A 19,911-nucleotide genomic window follows, 5' to 3' on the forward strand; every position below is an offset into this window, starting at 1 on the left:
CTAAAACATGGTTGTAGACCCTCCTGAGTGGAAGTAATTACATAGAACAGGATATTTGAACCATGTTCATTTTCAGTATGGGAGCTCCCATACTCTTGTTAAATTTGTAAAACATTTTGCTTAAGGGGCTTCTTCCAAAGAAAGTTGACGAAAACGGTTTGAAATTGGACAATAGTTAAATGGGGTAAAACCAAAGTATTGTTTTCAAAATTGGAGGATATTATTTCCAGAGCTACCTAGATGAGATAAATATGAGTATTGCAATATGGCTAAAGGCGAATAAAAAATATTTTTCTTGAGAGAAATGCGCTTGGGAAAGAGATCTAGTGATTCCAGGAAACTGTGCACAGACACATTATACTAGGATCCAGGCCAAAGAGCAATATAAGTACAATAGCACCAAGACAGGTATTCCAGTACTGAAATGTGAAGCTAAAACCCTGTTATTATATATGTAAATTCAGTAAATTGCAATACATTTGGTGAAGGGGGAAAAGATGTTTGACATTACACCATTAATAAGAAGAAACTGGTTTGAAATAAAACAGATTCCAGACAATAGACATGGACAAAAACATGTTTATTGCTTCCTGTTCTCGATGTAAGTGGAGAGTGTGAGAATGTTACGGGTTATTACAAGCACTTTTCAATACAATTTAAAAGCAATGAGATACAGAATAATGTATATCCAGGCATGTAGGCATTTCCTGGAGGGCCACAATGGAAAACATATGTACTTAAGTTTCGTCTAAAAGAAGAAATTACATTTCAGAACAAAAGCAAACACTTTGCAAAGATAGAGCTTGCTTTTCAAAAATGCACATCCAAATATTTGCAATCCAACAACCAACTGTAGCAAGGCCGAGTACCAAACACAAAATGCAATGCAAGAATGCTAGATGATGACCAGCGACCCAACACCCAAGAATCAGTGTGCAGATACTTCCACTTTACTTTCATATTGCCAAAGTATGAATTTATTACACATCTCTTTCTTTACGTGCAAGGACGCACAGGGCACTAGTAAAATCAGTAACAGAATATTGGCATGTATTAGCTCTCGGATTATTCTTCGATTTTTCAATCACCAAGCCCGCCTCACTTATAGCTCGGTTCACACGTTCCTCATCTAGGCATAAAAGGGGGAACTTGAATGTGCCAATAATGATGAAGGTGCCCCCAAGGAGTACATTTAGCAGAAGGTGGCCACCGATGTTTAACTGGCATGACATATCTTTCACAGCCTTGCAGAAGACATCTAATGATGGGCAAATCATTTCTAAGAAATGTACTACGAGAATGCAGTCAGCTTTAGTCAGAAGACTTGGCAGAACCAGACGACCTTCTTCGGCTTCACACTTTAGAAACTGCGTCATCTTTCTTCTCATCATTTCTTCTTTCTCAGTCCACGTTTCGCTATGGGTGCAAACACAGCATATAATTCATCAGATCATACTTTGTACAACATGCAGAAAGTAGATGTTTACTTTAGATGAAAGTTCATCGGCTTGCACGAAGTGAACATTTATTGGGTCAACATTTTCTGTTAGATTACTTTGATGCACATCTCACTACTGTAGTGATTCGGAGCCCTGCGTCAGTTACATTTCACTCCACTGGATCCACATCTACGCTACAATATCCCAAACCCTGTGTGTGTCCAGTGTGTCTGTGTGTGTGCTGTGTGTGTGGGTGTGTACTATGCTCATTGGAACTCCTAATGTATGTGAGAATCAGACCGGGGAGCAGGTGGTAAGCTTCCCCATACCTCTTCAAAATATTATAAATATATCATATAGAAAAGATCTCTGAACTCATCACTACAACTGATGGAAACTAAGACAACACTCTGGCACAGTTCATACTTTTGAATCAAGTTCTATTTGGTTCCCTCTATTTTTGCTACTTCCTCTGTGTCACAATATTACTGCTTTATTATTAGAGGTCAGTCTGAAGGCAACACAATTATTTAGCATAATTATTTTCTATTTTTGGAGATGTGTATATGTTTTCGATGCAATGGTACAGGCATGTTTTTCCTCCCTTTGACAAAGGTCGGAAACGTGCGGTATACTGGTGTTCAGTGCTTTCTCACCACCACATTGTTTCTTTGTTCAATGACCAATTATGTGAATGCATATGCAGCGATGCGTCTGTGTGTCTGTGTGTGGGCGCCATGGTTATTGGAGATTACAATTTGAATTGTCCTCAAGCAGTCTGCATTATTGTGAAGAGAAGCACTTTGGGGGTGTCAGAACTCAGCTGAATGTGCATCCAGGTTAGCACCTGGGCCTTCGCTACCCAAGGTGACTCCTCTGCGCACCTTTTGCAAATAATGAATTCAGTTATTTACTCAAGAGGGTCCTGGAGTAGCTCTTGCCTCTTCAAGGAGCTCTATGTTTTCCCGAGGCAGAAGATGGTTGGTAGCATTAGAGAAAGACTATGCCATTCCCAAGCAGCGCACACACGCGCAGGGATGGATTTCCTAAATAAATAATGAGGTGCAAAGACCCCGGCTGCACCTTGGACAGCCTGTTTGTGCTTGCCAAATTCTGCCCCAAACATTTGTAAATGAAGCAGGGAAGGCTCTGCTGCCATAATACAACCCTTGCTGATTGTTCAGTGTCCCCTGCGCTTCCATATTCTAGTAGCCATATTCTCTTTTTTTCACTATTAACACACGGAGGTCAATATTGACCTTATCTCAGTCAATCAGAATGTATAATCTGCAGTCAATAACTGCTGGTATTGACTGGATTCTGAACATTCTGTCTTCAAAAGCAGACAAGGTAACAACAATTCAATTTCCAGACGAGAGATTTCTTTAAACAAGACACCGCCTCTCTGGGAGGGCCTTTTTGTTCGCTGCAACATCCAATTACACTCCAAAGGCAAAGCTAAAATATGGAGACATACTTTCTTATAGAGAAAATGTTTGCTTTTAAATGACGCCTAATGCATGTTAAAACCGCTCCATGTTAACCAAATGTGCAATTAACATGCTTAACTTATGAAGACACCCCTGTTATTTAAATAGCACAAAATGAAAACACATTAGATTTAGTAAATCATTTTGCCTATTTGCTTTACTTACCATTAAAGTAACCTTTCTTTTTAGTTGGGCACCAAACCTCCCAAACACATATTGCTACAACTACTATATATTAATAGCCTTACATACCTCGAGAGGTTTCAATACCTCTTGGGATAACGGACCTAATTAAAAGTTGGCCGGTCTGTTATTAAACTGCCGGTATTAACGTATACTGGCAGTTTATCGGACCGACCGACTACAGGTTTGACAGGCGCTCTATCGGAAAACATCACCATTATTAAAGGCACCAGTATTGCCAGTGCTGGTAATTTATTTATTTTGACATTTATAGAGCGCACCAAACCCACGGGCATCTGGGCGCTCGTTTACATAAGATTGGTGGTTACATACATACGAAGGTAGTTTAGAAACATACTTGGTAATAAAGTAGGTAGTGTACATCAGTATAACACTGCAGTTAATTACAGCTTAAGTGGTAGCTCACAGGAGTTATATGGCAGATGCAGAGAAATTTATGCAACATTAAATTCCTTTGGATTTCTTGGGAGAAGAGCCAGGTTTTGAGGCCTTTGCAGAGGGACCAGAAGGATGGATCTGATCTTAGCGGTAGGGGCAGGGCATTCCATTGTTTGGCTGCAATCACAGGGAACCCGCTACCTCCAGCTTTCTGACGTCTGTATCTGGGGTGGTGAGATGGGGCGAGTAGGCAGAATGGGGAGGTCTGTTAGATTGGGTCTTGGTGATGTGTCTGGATAGATAGGTAGGGGCTCTGTTTGATAAGCATTTGTGGGTTAGGGAAAGTGTTTTGAGCATGAAAAGTTCTCAGACCGGGAGCCAGTGGATATTTCGTCTAGCTGTTGAAATGTGTTCTTTGTTAGGGATGTTGAGTGCTGCTCTTACTGCATAATTCTGGAAGATTTGTAGTTTGTTGCTATTCCCAGAGTTGGTACCTGCAGAGAGGGAGTAACAGTAGTCAATCGTGGAGAGTGTGAGGGCTCTAGGAAGTGTAATGCAGTTGTCAGCGGTCAAGAAGTGCCTGCATGCGTTGATCAGTTTAGTGACATATGCTGCAGTCTCTGCGATTGCATTTACCTGTCTCGTTAAGGATAATGTGGAATCTAGATAAACCCCTAGGGTTTTTACCTCTTTGGCTGCTGTGATGATATTTCCATCGATAGCAAAGGATTTGTAGGAGTCAGACAGTTTGTTTTCTCGAAATTGTGCGCCAATAAGGAGCAGTTCCATTTTCTCATCCTTTACACAGAGATCATGTTGTGCCATCTAGGCCTGGATTTTGGTATATTTCGCTCAATGCGATATAATCATTGTCGTAGTTGCCCGTGATGGGTAGGAGGATTTGGGTGTCATCCGTGCAGATAGTGTATGTGACACTCAGTTTGTCTAGGAGTCCAAAGAGTGGCTTGGTGAAGATATTGTATAGTGTTGGTGAGACACATGAGCCTTGGGGCACTTCACAGGTGACGGGCTGGGGTGTGTTGCAGTGGTAATGAGGGAAAATTCCCTCCTGGAGTACTACATGACTCCATGAATGGGATCACTCTAGCACTCTTAATCTGGTGGTAATGCTGCCAGACCATCTGCTAGAAGCGGTAATAACATTTGCCGGTATCCTGCCGCATTTACTGTCAGGATACGGACAATTTCATAATGAGGTCCCATAATCCCTTCCCCAACTTATGGTGGATTCACTGTCGCGCGATATTGACTCTTCTTTTGGTATATAAGGCTATATCATTGATAGGCAGCACCTGCATTCTGAATATTAATAAACTCTGATTTGCTTGAAATGCAAAGGAATAGTTTGCAGCTTTCCATGCTTTACCTGTTACAGCATTCCTACCTGTGTCCTTCCAATTCGCAGACAAACTGTGCAGCTTCACTGAAGTCAAACGCTCCAGTTTCATTATTAGCCCATTTTTTGGCAGCCTGTCGATTGGTCTCAATCAACGCTACGTGAGTGATTTCTTTGAAGTATCTGCATGCAGGGAAAAGCACTGCTAGATTTATCCCATACTGAATTATGATGTCTCCTTTCACAGCACCTGGTGGAAAGGGAACACAAGATGCCATGCATATCATGTGTGTTTCTTTAATAATCCATTAATAATGACAATAGCCGTATGAGGCGACTAATATACAGTATAATGTGACCAACATACAAAGTAAAACATTGCTTAGTGTACATACAACACAATCACAATGTCCTTAATTACAAACAATTCAGAATGAAGCATTGCATTCCATCGTTTTATGTAAACATGACATGTACAAAGTGGGTGGAGCACTAGAATATGCAGATCACTGCGCTGATCATGAAATAAGTTAGTAGATTCTGTTTCCGGTCAGGGGTTCTTACAATGCTCTACCATCTTGGCGACGTTCACAGTGGGTTTTGGGTGAGCACCGAGTCACCCGGTCGCTGGGTTAGAGATGTTATTGTTAACTGTCCTGCCACCTTTGGGTTTAGGGTGATTTATGTACACACTTAAGCAGACGCGTGTTTCGAACCAACATGGGTCTTTTTCAAGGCTGTGGTGAGAATACAGGGTATTTTATAAATTGGTGGTAGTAAGTAAACAAGTGGTAATTAAACGAGTGGTAGGAAGTATGAAGCAAAAAAGTTTTTGGGTTGGTGGTTTTGTGACATTTGAATATCAGTGTGCCAAACTGATATTTAAGCCATGGCATTTGAGGCATGGTAAACATATTGATTGAATTACATTGGTGATTGCGGTGACACTAGTAAGTGAGCAAAGTGTACATCAATTGGGGCGGGTTAGATAATTGTGATTTTTAACAGTACATTGAATATTGGCATGATTGGATACATAGGTTTAGCAACGGGAGAAAATAACATGTCAAATGAAGAGTAGCACCAAGAAAAAGATATAGAAGGAAGGAAGAAAATAGGTTTGGTTAGTTTTGGGGTATGGATACCAGGCCGTGTTAGGCCACTATTGCAGTGTGTGGTGTGGGCATGATCCCTTACTGTGTGTTATGAGTGCGGAAAGATATGGTGATGGTGAGCTCTGTCGTAGGGCTCGGGTTGATTAACCTGTGGGAAAAAGATGCAGGATGTTACATATTGTGGCGATCCAGTTAGCGGTGGGATGGCATGCAGTAATGCACATCTGCAGGTGGCGATTCTTGGAAGAATGGTTTGCACCAAGGAACTATTCTGTGTAAGAAATGTTTTGTGCTGTGTGGGGGAGTGCTGAGAGAGCAAGAGGCTGGTCTATGGTGGGGGGAACAGGAACTAGATGCTAGGAGGGCACTGTGCATGCCCAGGTATTAGTGAGGGCTACTAAGGCTAGGTAGTATGACCAGCCGGTAGGGGGATGGCCGTGGGCGTCATAAGTGAACGGAGAGTTAAGGAAGAACAGGTGGCGGTAGTATGAGCTGCACACTGGTTTGATGGTGCATGTTCTATAACAGTTGAGACAAGTGTTGGGTTCACTAGGTCCTGCATGGTGGGTACAGACCCTTAGGACTGCTGGTGAAGCAACCATTTGGCAGCAACAGGCATGAGTAGTGAAAGGGCTGTGGGGGGCTGCTGTAGGGGGCATGGTTCAGGCCGGCTACTCTCTATGTTAGGGCTAGTGTGTCTGGGATGACAATGAAGTGACCCGTTGGCATAATTACGGTCTAACACTTGTTAAAGCATGAGAAAAGTGGGATGGGGCAGCTGAGCAAGTGACAGCAAGTACATACTTACCTGGTAGCCAACAGGGCCTCTGCAACAAGATGCTTGGTCACAGCGATCTTTCGATGCAGGTAGCCATCTTTGAATGCAGTATAAATAGTATGAGAGGGTTCTCGTGAGTGGTCAGATGAGGGCTCACTTCTGATTGGTACAGAGTGTAACCTATGGGATGGGGCCTGCTGTGTGCAGTTGGGATAGACAATGTAAGGAAGGCTTGATGCATTTCTGGTTGTGGCATTACAGTGGCCCTAATTGTAGGTTGATTATCAGACACACTTGAGTGTCCATCATGATAATTAATGGATACAACAGGGGGCCAGATTGAAATGTTGGAGCCCCATGTGCAGTGCAGGGAAGGGTAGAGGGCCAACTTGAGTTGTGTGTGTGGACACAAAGTGTGCCATTGGGGTGGGCAGGCATGGCGTGCCTGGAGCTGGTCTGGACTATGGGACGAGGAGCTGAGTAATGGTGGGGCATAAGGGAAAAGACACATTTGGAAATGGGTCCGGAGTCATTGGGCCTCATTCCCAGTTTGGCGCAAAGGGACACCGGGCACCGGTAATCCCTTTGCGTCCTATTCTGAGTTCCCTTAGCAGGTCCCTTCCCTAACGCCTGGTTTTACCAGGCGTTAAGGACGGGATCCGTTAAGGGACTTTAGAGCTAATAATGGTACCGCAATTTCAAATGGGAATGGGGAATGGCTTTTTCAATGGGGATTTACCGGTCCCGCAAAGGTCGGAATAGACCGGTAAGTGCCCATTGAACGAGGGCGGACTCGGTACCGGTATTGGAGGTAGTCATGGCGCTAATAGCGGCATGATTACCTCCAAACACGGAATGCGGCCCATTGCCTGTGAGAGGAGGCTGTGAGTGTAAACACGACCTAAATAGGTGGCGAGGTGCAAGGAATTCCTCGTTTTAGGCCATGGTGGCAGAGGCCAGTTGGTATGGGGTGGTTCCCATGTGAGGTGGGGGAGTCCCTGTGTGCAGCAATGTGTGCCACAGGAGGCGTATGAACATGTTAGCTGGTACAGACGGTATATCAATTGCAGATGGCCTCCAGGTGGGTGGCTGGCATAGCCCTATCATTGGTGGGACGAGAGGGAGAGGTTCTTTAAACATCACTCACTCCATTTGTTTGCCAGTTTGATATATGAATATATCTGAATATATCTGATAGCAGTCCTAATCTCTAGCAAGCAATACAATTGTTGCTCTTCCCTGGAGGTTTTACAGAAGTGACTTGGACAGTAAAAAATAAATTTGAGGTAAATACCAGTTCAGACATACCTTTTGAATTGTAACTTCCATTTTGTGTATTAGTAACATACAAACAATGATTACAAATTTCGAGAGGCCGTGCTTTCTCCCTCTATTCCTCATCTAGAAAGGTGGCCCGGCACCGCAAACGAGGGCCTGGCAACCACATTAAGGACAGTTATAGCCTTATTGTAGGGACGGGCACCTAGGTTTACAGGTTATAACACTCATATACATCCTCTCTTTTATGTGTTCTCAGATAACTTTTGTGGGGTCAGAAAGGAAATAAATGCTTTGCCAAATAGTCCTTAAGTGGCAAACCGGTTGAATAGAGCACATTTCAAAATCTGAATCTCCCCTTGCATGTCTTCTGATCCAGAATATATGAAATTCCTTCCCACACTACTGGATGGAGTATAGGAAATCAAGAGGCGATTTGCTCCTTTTTGCCATTATTCTTATCAATGGCATTAGAATGGGATTTTGATAGGGGTTCAGATTCTTTCATTTAAAGGGTTGCTCATCATGTGATGATAGACCCTCATTACGAGTCCGGGCCGGTAAAACTGGCAGGCTGCCGCCGGACTCGTGGGGATTTACCGGCTCTGGACTTGCCAGAATTACCGGGGCATTGCAGCCCTGGTGATCCGGTAATTCCGGAGCCAGCATTCTGTAAATCCCCATTCACGTGGGAATGGGGAAGTGGAAACACTGGCACCATGTGGAAATGGTGCCGGTATTTCTACGTCCATCTGAGGCCCGTGGCGCTATGCCCGCCAGGTCAGCCCTGGTGGGTGTAACACCACACGGTCACAGAACTCGTAGTTAGCCGGTCCAGAAAACGGTGCTAGTACGGTTTTACCGGCACCATTAAATCCAGACCGGCTAATTTGTAATGAGGCCCATAATAGAATTTTAATGCTTAGATGTTATAACGAAATGAGAATAAATATACATCAATCTAAAACAAATGTGCAATAGCATTCTTCAGATGTGTCTATTTGCGAGTGTAAAGAGGCAATGTACAATAGTAGTACACATGCTTCTTTTATTGTTAAACCTTTGTAGGGAAATGTTCATGATATCCAATGTTGATCATTTGCGCTACGCAAAGCGAATGAGAATTGGCACCTAGATGTTCTGCTGATTAAGAGTAAACCTGTCAAATGTACATGGGTGGATGGGTGACTTGTCACAATGTGCAGAGATCTAACTCTCTCTGTATTGTGAAGGCCCGTGCGTAAACACTCACACCAGAAAGAATACAGCCCTCTAGGGGAATGGGGAAAAGAGATTCTTGCAACGATAACAAGTTTTAATTATACAAGAAATGTGTGTGCCAGAAAAGAACTCTGCTGCTCAGGAACGTTCTGAGCAAAAAGATGCAAACAAGAGCTTAAAAAGGGGCACAGCGTCACACACATACAGTAAAATCTTGCGTTACTGCTGGTTGCGACCCTATGCATTGTCAGCCTTCTTCATAGAGGATGCCAGGCCATTGGCCCCATCCCCATTCGTCCGTCTTCCATCACGTGGGGTCAGCTGAACTCATAGTCATCAGGGAACCAAGGTCGAAGATACAATTACATGGGTTTGTCTAACAATTCTCCTCTATTACTACACAGGGCACCTGGCATGATCATGGACTGGTACAGGGGGAGGCTCGAGGTCATCGCAGTTGCTTTGTCTGGCGTCCAAGGCTTCCACCATCACTTTTGAACTATAGGTTATCGCTCCCCGTACCTCACATTACAAACCTGCAAAGTACAGATAGGGGGAGCATTCTTTCAGATCGTTTAGGGTTCTCTGTTTTATGGTCAGTGGCCTGGGGTCAGCTGGTATCTTGGAATTCAGGGGTCTTGGGACTCAGGCAGTTGTCGGGACTATAACTTGTAGTTTGCTGGGTGGGGTGGGGGTCATAGGTTTGCTCTGGCCTGGTTGTGATAACACACGCAGCTATGTGCCTAGCACATAGCTGCATCAGTTTTGCAGCCTGTGTCTACTGCGCTGTCATGCAGGCCCTATGTTTCTACAAAATGGCACCTGTTTATATGCGCACACTATGTCGAAACATCTACAATTCGTATAGTATTATATTAGTTTAGGGTCTCTTAGCACACCCCCAATCCCCTGACACATCACAGGTTTTTTCATGGTATTCGCCCCACCCTAAAGTGCCTAGGGGGTGGGATAGGTTAATCTCCTTCCCAACATTGCCCCTTTCATTACTTCTACAGTATTAAACTTCCCCATACCCATGCACTCGTTCTCACTGCAGCCTCATATGGTGGAATTCATTATATTAGCATCCTGGCACTACATACTGATCGCAAACGTTCTCTTGCTTGCATAGTCTTCGGGTGTGCATGTCAAGTAAATACATCCTCCATCTCCTGCTAGATAAACCCATACTTCCTCATAATTTTCAGGGTCAGGGGGTGGAACAATAATGGTTAGGAATAATTTGAGGAATGGCATGGTCTGTTTGTATTCCAGGATCCTTTGTATTGCAAGGTGCTTTTGGAGCCCCAATTGAAACCGTAATCGCGCTACTAGGCACTGCTTTGGCACAAACAGAGTCCCATTTGGCAGGTGCAGAAGATGAAGAAGATGAACACGACAGGTACTGGCATCTTAACAGTGGCTCCTAGCCAGGATGGAGCCCAATCAAAGGCGATGTCAAACCAATCTTGCCCTTGGATACCAGCTTCTTTTTTCATGCACACTCCCAGACCGTGTACTGCTGCTATTATGTGAGACAATGATCCATTCTCCTCATCTTTTGGAGCCCTGAATGTGCAACATGAATCCCTGATTTTTGAACACATGCTTCCTTCCATTGCCTGCAGCATATCGAGGACGTAGCACTTCTGCATCATCCTCAACCATTTGGCACGCAGCTCAACCTTTATGACGTTGAACCTGTGCTCGGTGTTGTTATCCAACTGGACCATTTCCCAGCGCACTATCTGCAGCCATTTTGAATTAGGTGCTGCCTGTATGCTGGGTAGCAAGAGCGAGGCGAAGAAGGCTTCACCTGAGCTGAACAATCGACATTCTTCAGGGATCTCCCCAAGCAATACTTCAGAGTCTTTTGATAGATATTTTGTGGATCTATTCTTCCTTTGCAAATGCTCATACCGGCTTTTCCCAGGGAGGACGCAGATCTCTGGTGGCAGCACTGGGTTCTGTTCCTCGAACGCTGCAGAAACTGTTGGGGCTGTGTCTGGTATCGGCCTCCCTTTCAGGTGTCCTTCTGGTATAACTAGTAGTGCTGAGTGCAGCGTGGCCAGCGAACAATAGCCCCTCCATAATATAATATCATATGATATGATATGGCATTTATAACATGACTATACACAAGTGTTTTGAGGCGCGACGAGGCAAGGGAGGTTAAACAGGGGGAAGACAGACAGCGATCTTACTAGACCAGGTGTCATTCAGATCGTTCAAGTGCATGGGAAGGGGGAAAGGGAAAAGTGTGTGGGGGAAGGAAGGGGGAAAAGTGCAGAACTGGGATAGTAAATTAATAAGATAGTAAAACGGCCAGATGGTGGCAAGTGCAAGGTAAGAGCAGACATAAGTGCTGGTAGGGGGACTGTAGGGCTACAAAATAACAGTGCCCAGGTGCGGGGGTTGCCAGGGAGGCAGTGCAGGAGTGCAATTGGCGGGGCCTGGGCCCAAGATCAGAAAGGGTGGCCAGGTAACCAGTGCAATTTCAGCCAGGAATTCAACAGGGGTGAGGGGGAGAGAAGGCAGAAGCAAAGAGGAAGGTTTTGAGGTGCTTCTGGAACCGGAGATGCTTCTCCTCAAGGTTCAGGGAGACGGGAAAGCTGGTCCAAAGGGAGGCCCATGCCAAAGAGAGACATCTACCGCCAACTCGTTGCTTGGAGAAGCGACTGACCCTGAGGGAGTTGAAGGAGGATGAGCGAAGAGCTCGAGAAGGAAGATATTTGGGAAGAGAGAGTTGAAGGTGTTGCGGCCCCAAGCCCAAGAAGGCCTTGTGGACAATGCAGAGGGTTTTGAACTTAATCCTCACAGCCACTCGGAACCAGTGCAGAGATTTCAGTCCTGGAGAGATACGATCCCTGGGCTTGAGGCCAAGGAAAAGTCTTGCAGTCCTGTTCTGGATAAGTTGAAGAGGGCAGAGCGTAGAGGCAGGTAGATTTAGATAGAGGCTGTTATAATAGTTCAGCCTAAAGAGAACCAGGGCTCTGGAGATGGTAAGCTACTGAGGGAAGGAGAGGAAAGGAAGAATACCAATGAGGAGGTGTAGCTGGTAGTGTGACTTCTTAGAGACATCAGAGATGTGAGGAGAGAAGGAGAGTGTGGAGTCGAAGATGACCCTGAGGTTTTTAGCCTTGCAGGTGGGAGCAGGAAGAGGGCCAAGAGAGGCTGGCCAGAGACCTGCAGGGAAGGAGGGAGTGGGTGTGACAATGAGTAAAATCTCAGTCTTACTGGCATTAAGGCAGAGGTCATTGGTGGCACACCACTCCTGGATAGCAGACAGACAGTCAGAGGTGAGGTAAGGCGAGGAGGAGGCAGAGGGTAGCCTGAAAATGAGCTGGGTATCATCCGCATAGCACTGAAAATTGGGGCAAAGAGCGGCGATGCAGTGGGCAAGGAGTGCCAGATATTGGTTGAACAGCCAGGGCGAGAGGTTAGATCTCTGGGGGACACCACAGGTAGAGAAAAAGATATTGGAGAGGAAGGACCCAAGTTGGACCTTGGAGGCTCGGTCTGAGAGTAAAGAGGTCAGCCACGCCAGAGCCTGACCAGTGATACCCAGGTTCTGACGATGGTGGGAGGTGCAAGTAATATTGTTGGCCACAAACCCAGTAGTAATCCATCACAGCTGCTGTGCCCCTCTTCGGGTCTGGGATCAGAAGGGTCCTGATGCATTTCTCATTTGAACCGATAAAGATAGTTCCTTTACTGTGGAAGCAAAGTTTGTATTTGTCTTCTCAATGCACTTTCACTGGTTTCTCGATCGCTGCAATCCATGTCAGTTTTGCAGTGTTCTCTGCTCACGTGTGTGCACAGGTTGCATACATTCAGACCAGGAGTTGCTCCTCATATCCTAATAGTCCTTCTGCCAATCAAGTAAGTGTTGTTTCTTTCCACTTGCTGTTTGTATATTTTAGTCATTCAATGACTAGGTACGGCTGCTGCAGACATTTAATATCTCTCGGGTTGTTGTTACATTGAAGAGGATCTGGATCGGCAAGCTCGAGTCATACTCTGTGTGCCTGGAAAGTGCCCCTAATTCAACAAAACGCAAGATGAACCAGGCTCTGTGCCTCTATAATTGGTACTTCCTGGGGTACTAATACCTTGGGTGCCCCTGACGCATGTGGGATTAGTATACAGACATAGCACCTGCCATTTGCTATTTGTCTCCCTACCACACACCACACATTTTTGCTGCATGATGACAAAGCACAGACAAAGTATTTTAAATGTGGTTTGGTGATGCGTGGGGGCCACATCTCAGTCACTTTGCTTGGCATGGCTGTACAGAAGGATTCTACTGGTTCCAAGCCCATTTGGGCCTTCAATCAGTGGCTGGGCCTGCACCTTCCGGCATGTCCGACATCAACAGCACTCTAGATGTACATCGGCATGTCATCCAGCTGGAGCTGCTGATTGGGCAGCCGCTTTCTCTGGTTGGCCAATCACGAAGGCGGCAGGCTTAGTCAGCCCACTACCTAAGGCTCTAATCCGAAGGCTCCTGGATGTGCCTGTCCGTACCTGGAGGGGCACAGATTCCCTGTTTAAACTATGATCCGTCCTCCTGACTAATTACTTGACTGCTTCCTTTGTCACTGGATCCTAGACTATCCACGATCCCTGCAGACATGAAAGTGAGCTTGGCTGACCTTCAACACTAACTCTCCTGAAGCATCTACAGTGCCTTTCACCTCCTCCTTTCTCTCCTCAACTAACTTCATTTCTTTCGCTGCACTTGTGTCTCCAATTTGTGTCTAGCATTACATCTCTGCACCATCTGCATTGCCTCCATTTTCAAAATCAAATTTAGGTGTTGTTACGCTCACCTTGTCTCCGCAGGTGCGGCAAGTGCTGCTGGACATGAGGACGTCTGCAGGATGCTGAGCTTGGCAGCTCCAGATGTCTGATCTGCTTGGGGAGTCTGCTCCTAGAATGGGCGAGGAAAGCGGGTTAAAGGAGGGATGCCAGTGCTTGAGTCTGGCCCACACTGCCCCTCCCATGTCACTGGCCGTTCCCTTAGCACTAGGTTCTTCCCCATGGTTGCTCCTCACCTTGAGACTGGGTTTCGTAGACTCTCCATCCTGCTTGTTTGGTGCAGGGGCACTGTTGCAGGGTACAGGCGCTTGTGGGACCAAGTTGCACCACTGGTCCTCGTAGTTTGTTGAGCCAAGCCCAGACCTGCTGTGGCTGGGACTCGCTGTGCCCTGTCTTGCTGTGGTGGTCCTTGCGGTGTGGCTGTGGTCTGGCTTTCTTGTCCTTCTTGCTTGTACTGCTTCCTACTCCCTTGTTCCCTTGAGTATGTCTTTATGGTTGTCCTTTCGTCTAACGTGTTTGTTTTCTGGTTGTTCCCTGATGCTGGGATGTACGTTGGTGCTGCCCCAACGAGCCTGCGAGAGCCGACTCAACTTTGGTGCAGATGCGCTGTGCAGAAAGAACGGAGCGCTGAGCTCAGCTGAGATGACAGGTGAGAGTTTGATGCGTGAGGTACTGGCGTTGTAGCTTTCAATTTCTAACCTGTTACTTCCTTTTCAGATGCCAGCCACGCCCGAGTGTCCAACCACACCCAAAACACTAGTCTGCATGGTCAGACTCGGGGAATAGGGCTGTGGCTTCTATGCCCTCCATGTTTGAATATCCAAAGGTCCTTGCTCTTATTGTTTGCCACCATTCACTTATTGATGAGCCTGGCGCCAAAGGCACCAGGACAAGGGCCAGGTGGTCCTTTACCATTTTCTATGGACGGTTAGGGAGGCACCACGGTGTAGTGATACCACAATAGCTCGGGGGTAGCGGTGCATGTGCCTTCCATGTCCACTGACCGTGACAGGTGTGTATAGTTCATACATCCCTGTACCACTTATCTGATGTAATTATATTCCTTCTGGTTTTTATTATTTTTTTTCTGACTTCTACTAAGCCTTCTGGTGAGTTTAGCTAGAACTGTGCTGTGCAGCCACTCGTCCTTCATTCCTTGTCTAAACCTCTGCTGACCTATGGCTCTCTTTGGACCCCCATCTCATCTCCACTGTCTCTCCTTCCACACACTCCTCTATTAACGGTGGGAAGTCCGCTTGGCCGATTTCTCACTGTCACGTTTCTTCATTAATGTCTATTAAACTGGCACCTTCCTGGTGCAAGGTCCACAACCCAACCTCCTTCTCTTTGACCGAATCCTGCCTTCTCTCATTAACTTCCTTCCTTCACCTGAATCTCCCACTTCTACTCTCTCTCCCATCCCTCTCTCCTAGTCAGACCATTATCCCCCCTTGGTCATTTGGCCCCCTGACTACCCCCCCAAAAGTCCCACCAACTTTGTTCTCTAACACCCGTCCAATGAAACGAATGACTGCTGCTGCCTTCACCTCCACCTTCGAAAGCCTGGTTTGCAAGTTGGTCATCTCTCCCATCTCCACCCTGTCCATTGCTACCATTTACCAGCCTCCAGGCATGGCCACCCTGTTCCTCTCTGAATGGGCTGACTTCTGTTCTTCCTTAATTTCATCCACCTCTAACTTCCTTCTCCTGGGTGATTTCAACATTCAACTGGACTCCCATGGCTCCACATCCTTTCTATTCACTGACCTCTGCACCCCGCTGTCCCTCTCCATTCTCCCTTTCAGGCCAACCCACTCAGCTGGACACACTCTTGATGCCCTCATGTACTCTGACCTCTCTTTCTCTCCCCATCCCAAAATACAATTTAAAAATGGCATGATGTTCCAGTTTCTCAGTGCTAGTGGCCACATGCTGGAACTCTCTCCCCCTTTAAATCAGAGCAGAACCTTCTTTTTGGTCCTTTAGAGCCAAGACAAAAACCTGGCTTTTCGCCCAGACTCATTTCTAGCATAGCTAACTCTCTTTTACACAACATACAGTATTTATCTGTATAGACAAACTACACACTCTGGTATGCTCTTGTACCATTGGTTATTGTAAATACTGTAAATCTATTGTAAATATGAATATGCCTCAATCCTGTAGAAATGTTGTTGTTTCTGTTTGTATGGTGATCTGTAAGCCACCATGTACCCAAGTATAAGCACCCAGATACCTCTGGGTTAGGTGCACTATATAAGTAAATACACTAAACTAAACTAAACTCCTGTGGTGTCCCCAGGGCTCTTTTTGAAACTCCCTGCTGACCCACACCTTCCATCATCCCTGTCTGCCTATCTGCCATCCAATCCTGGTACTCCTCCAACAATCTCTGCCGCAATGTCTGTAAAACTGAGATCCTTCCCATCTGGATTCCTCCTTGGGCTCTCCCCCTATGCCTTCAACTGAAGCCAGAAAACTTGAAGTCATCTTTGAATCTTCTCCCTCCTTCCTCTCTCACAGTCAGGGCATTGCCAAGAAGTCCCTCTTTCAGCTCTTCCTTCTCAAAGGAATTTTACCTCTTTCCCTCGGAGGCTCAAAGTGACCTGAGACTTGGTTCTCTCTAGGCTTGACTACTGCAATAGCCTCCTCCTGAATCTCCCATCTTCCACTCTGCGACCCCTCCAGCTAATCCAGAAGGGCAGCAAGACGTATCCTTGGCCTTAAGCCCAGGGACCGCAACTCTCCTGCACTAAAAAGTCTTCACTGGCTCCCGATTGCTGCATAGATTAAATTAAAATCCCTCTGCATCACCCGCAAGGCTGTCTGGGCCTGGGGATCACACTATCTTCAACTTTATGTCACTAAATACTCTCCCTCCAGATCACTACGTTCCTCTGGCTCCAACTCTTTTTGTGTAAAGCGGTTTGCTAAACAGAGGGCTGGTGGTTATTCACTTTCCTCAGCATGCTCCCTCCTATGGAATAGCCTCCCCCTCGCTGTGCGTCTTGAGCAGCATCTTCTCAAATTCTGGGAGCTCCTTAAGACTTTCCTCTTTTCCTCCTTTCCGTCTTCTCTCCTTTGCTAATCCCACAGTTGCTGCATTTGGTGTCCTGGGCCCTTATGCATCCTCTGGGCCCTGACCTCCCACACCAACTATGGTCAGCTCCTCTCTATCCACAGCCATTGCATCTGCACACCCTCTGCCCTGGAGGTTCGCACTTACACCTCCCGCGGCCCGAGTCTGTGTAGCATTCAACATCCCTAGCACTTCATCTGTGGCTCACCCATGAGCTCGGACTCCCCAGCACACACCCCCTCTTCCTTGCTGCACTTGCATGTTTTGAATACTCACAAGGCATAATAGGTTCACCCCTTCTACCTTTTCCCCACTGCTCTTAAATATTGTGTTTTAATGTATCGCCCACCCTTGCTCCCTCCCTGCCCTGTGGGCGCTTTGAAACTGTATTTTCTTATTGTATAAGCACCTAACGAGCAAACAATGAATACAATAAATAAATGTCTGTGTACCAGCTGTTTCACATCTCCGGATGTCTTCCATCCTCAATGGCATCAAGGCCAAGCCCGTGGTAGGCGTCGTGTTTCGCCCTTCGCCCTTGCCGTTTTCTTCTTTCACGCAATTCTAGGGATTTTCTAAGGACAAGTCCACTGCTAATATTATCATGAATGCTTAAACTATGCAAAATAAATGGAATGAGGTGTTTTAATATCATGTTTATCTTTTCACTAATATATACAGGTGCACTTGTTGATTTGATATAGTTGTTCTTATACTGCTTGTTACTGGTGCTATACATATTTACAGTTCCATTTGTGATGTGTGTGACAGTGCTTCCTCCAAATGTGTCCCCCCCACTTTTATATGAACTTCTCGTATAAAAGAAGCTCCAAAGTAAATTCCTAGTGCAAACATCAAAACAGCAAACAGTGGTGCACTAAAATTCAATCCACATGTACATGAATAGGAACATCCAGGGGCAGTTTGATAACTAATGTTTTTTCTTGAGTGAATAGATATATCTGATGATGCTGATTCCATTGTTTTCTTCCTGAAAAGAAAACAAGAATGGAATGCACACAAAAGGTCTGAACAGAGGGGAGGACAGGGAGGGGAAGAGGGGGAGAAGGGGAGAGAGAGAGAGAGAGATAGAGAGAGAGAGAGAGAGAGAGAGAGAGAGAGAGAGAGAGAGAGAGAGAGAGAAAGACAGAGAGGAAGAGAGAGAGAGAGAGATAGATAGGGAGAGAGGGAGAGAGAGAGAGTGGATTTTATAAACATTTTATTTAGTAACAGGCATGTGTTGTTTTATTTATATTATATATTTGACAATATTTAGCAGTTGGTTTCTTTATTATAGGAACTCACTCAATTCATAACTGGAAGTGAGGTGGGAAAGCAGGAATGTGGCGACACACTCAAGGTGGTTGTGTGTTGGTTGGGGTGCCCTACATACATCCGAATGATGTATCCAATAGCAGAGCCCCTTTAATTTACAGCAATAGGGGTCGGGAAAATGACCTTGTAGGGGCCATGGACTCTAGGGTTGTTCCACTTTCGACAAAACTATGCACATAGATAATTTCTCCAGGCAGGAGTGGTTGGGTAGGCTGGGAACCTGCCACTGCTGTGTGTGGTATTTGTTGTGTCTTCTGTCCGGGTTGGTGCAATTTGTCATGAAATGCATCTAATGGCCACTGTTAGTGTTGTCAGATACTCTTTAAACTCCTCACCTAGGACCACGGCTACCTTATGGTCATCTGATGCTCTCCTGACAGGGGAGATGGGAGTGTTTATGCGCTGACCAGTTACCACCTCATGGGATGATAGATGGTGGTCCTTGCTAGGTTGTGTGCACAAACTGAAAAGGGCCAGGGGCAAGCAGTACACCCAGTTATTTTTCAATGTGGTGCCGAGGTTAGATAGTTTGATTTTGAGCAGACCGTGATGCGCTCGACAACGCCTTTGGCTTGGAGGTGATAAATTGAACACATCCACTGCTTAATGCCAAGTAGTGCTGTGATCTCTTAAAAGAGCTAATTGAAAAAATGTGTGCCATTATCGTACATTAGCACATGGCACACGCCCCATTGCGGGAACACTTCACAAACATTTAGCAGCACATGTGGCATCCATGTTTACACAAGCACCTGCCTCGACCCACTGTAAAAAGGGGCAGAATACAATGCTCAAATACTGTGAACCATTGAATCTTTCTACCATGTTGGGCATAGTCTATGTGTAGCTTGTGAACAGTCCCATAGGGTGGGGAAAGGTGCCTCATAGGGTCTGGAGCATCATGCCTGTGCTGAAACTTTTACACGTGATGCCAAAGTATGATAAATGTTGTGAGATGCTCCTGAAGTTTGGGGATAAACTAATCCTCTGTATGTCTGCTGCAGTGTTTTGCTTTGAGCTGTGGGCAGGCTGATGAAGTTGGTCAAAAGCTATTGCTAGCAGCTCATATGGCATTTACCAGAGCACTCCTGGCACCATAGCACATCTGTTAGAGACTGTTTACACCCTCTTTTGGACCACATTCATTTTTCTTCATTTGGCACTTTGCCTTGCAGCTCGATGAGCTGTGCAACAGGTAATGCTGTATACGGTATCTGTTGATGATCGTTGGTGTTGTCAGGACATACTTGGAAATCACTGAAACAGGATGATAGGCTGTCATTTTGGCCTCTGCATCCGCCACAGCATTTCCTATTGATATTTCGTCTGTGTTATTGGTGTGGGTGATGCATTTGACGACAGCCACCACATAAAGTTGTGACAATGCAGAAATGAATGTATCTAGCAGTGGGG

General features: G+C 45.7%; 1 protein-coding gene across 1 annotated transcript in view; it reads right to left on the reverse strand.

Annotated features, from left to right (window-relative positions):
• Positions 1-561: 561 nt before the first annotated feature.
• LOC138528003 (indolethylamine N-methyltransferase-like) overlaps positions 562-19,911 on the reverse strand; it is a 41,760-nt gene continuing 22,410 nt past the window's right edge. Inside the window, exons 2-3 of the mRNA XM_069639426.1 lie at positions 4,917-5,118; positions 562-1,416 (exon numbers count right to left, since the gene is read on the reverse strand). Of these exons, the coding sequence (XP_069495527.1) occupies positions 981-1,416; positions 4,917-5,118 (638 nt within the window). The 3' untranslated portion in view covers positions 562-980. The remainder of the gene's footprint in view (positions 1,417-4,916; positions 5,119-19,911) is intronic.

Source organism: Ambystoma mexicanum, chromosome 7q, assembly GCF_040938575.1.
Source record: "Ambystoma mexicanum isolate Mex_15411 chromosome 7q, UKY_AmexF1_1, whole genome shotgun sequence".
Classification (NCBI taxonomy): Eukaryota; Metazoa; Chordata; class Amphibia; order Caudata; family Ambystomatidae; genus Ambystoma; species Ambystoma mexicanum.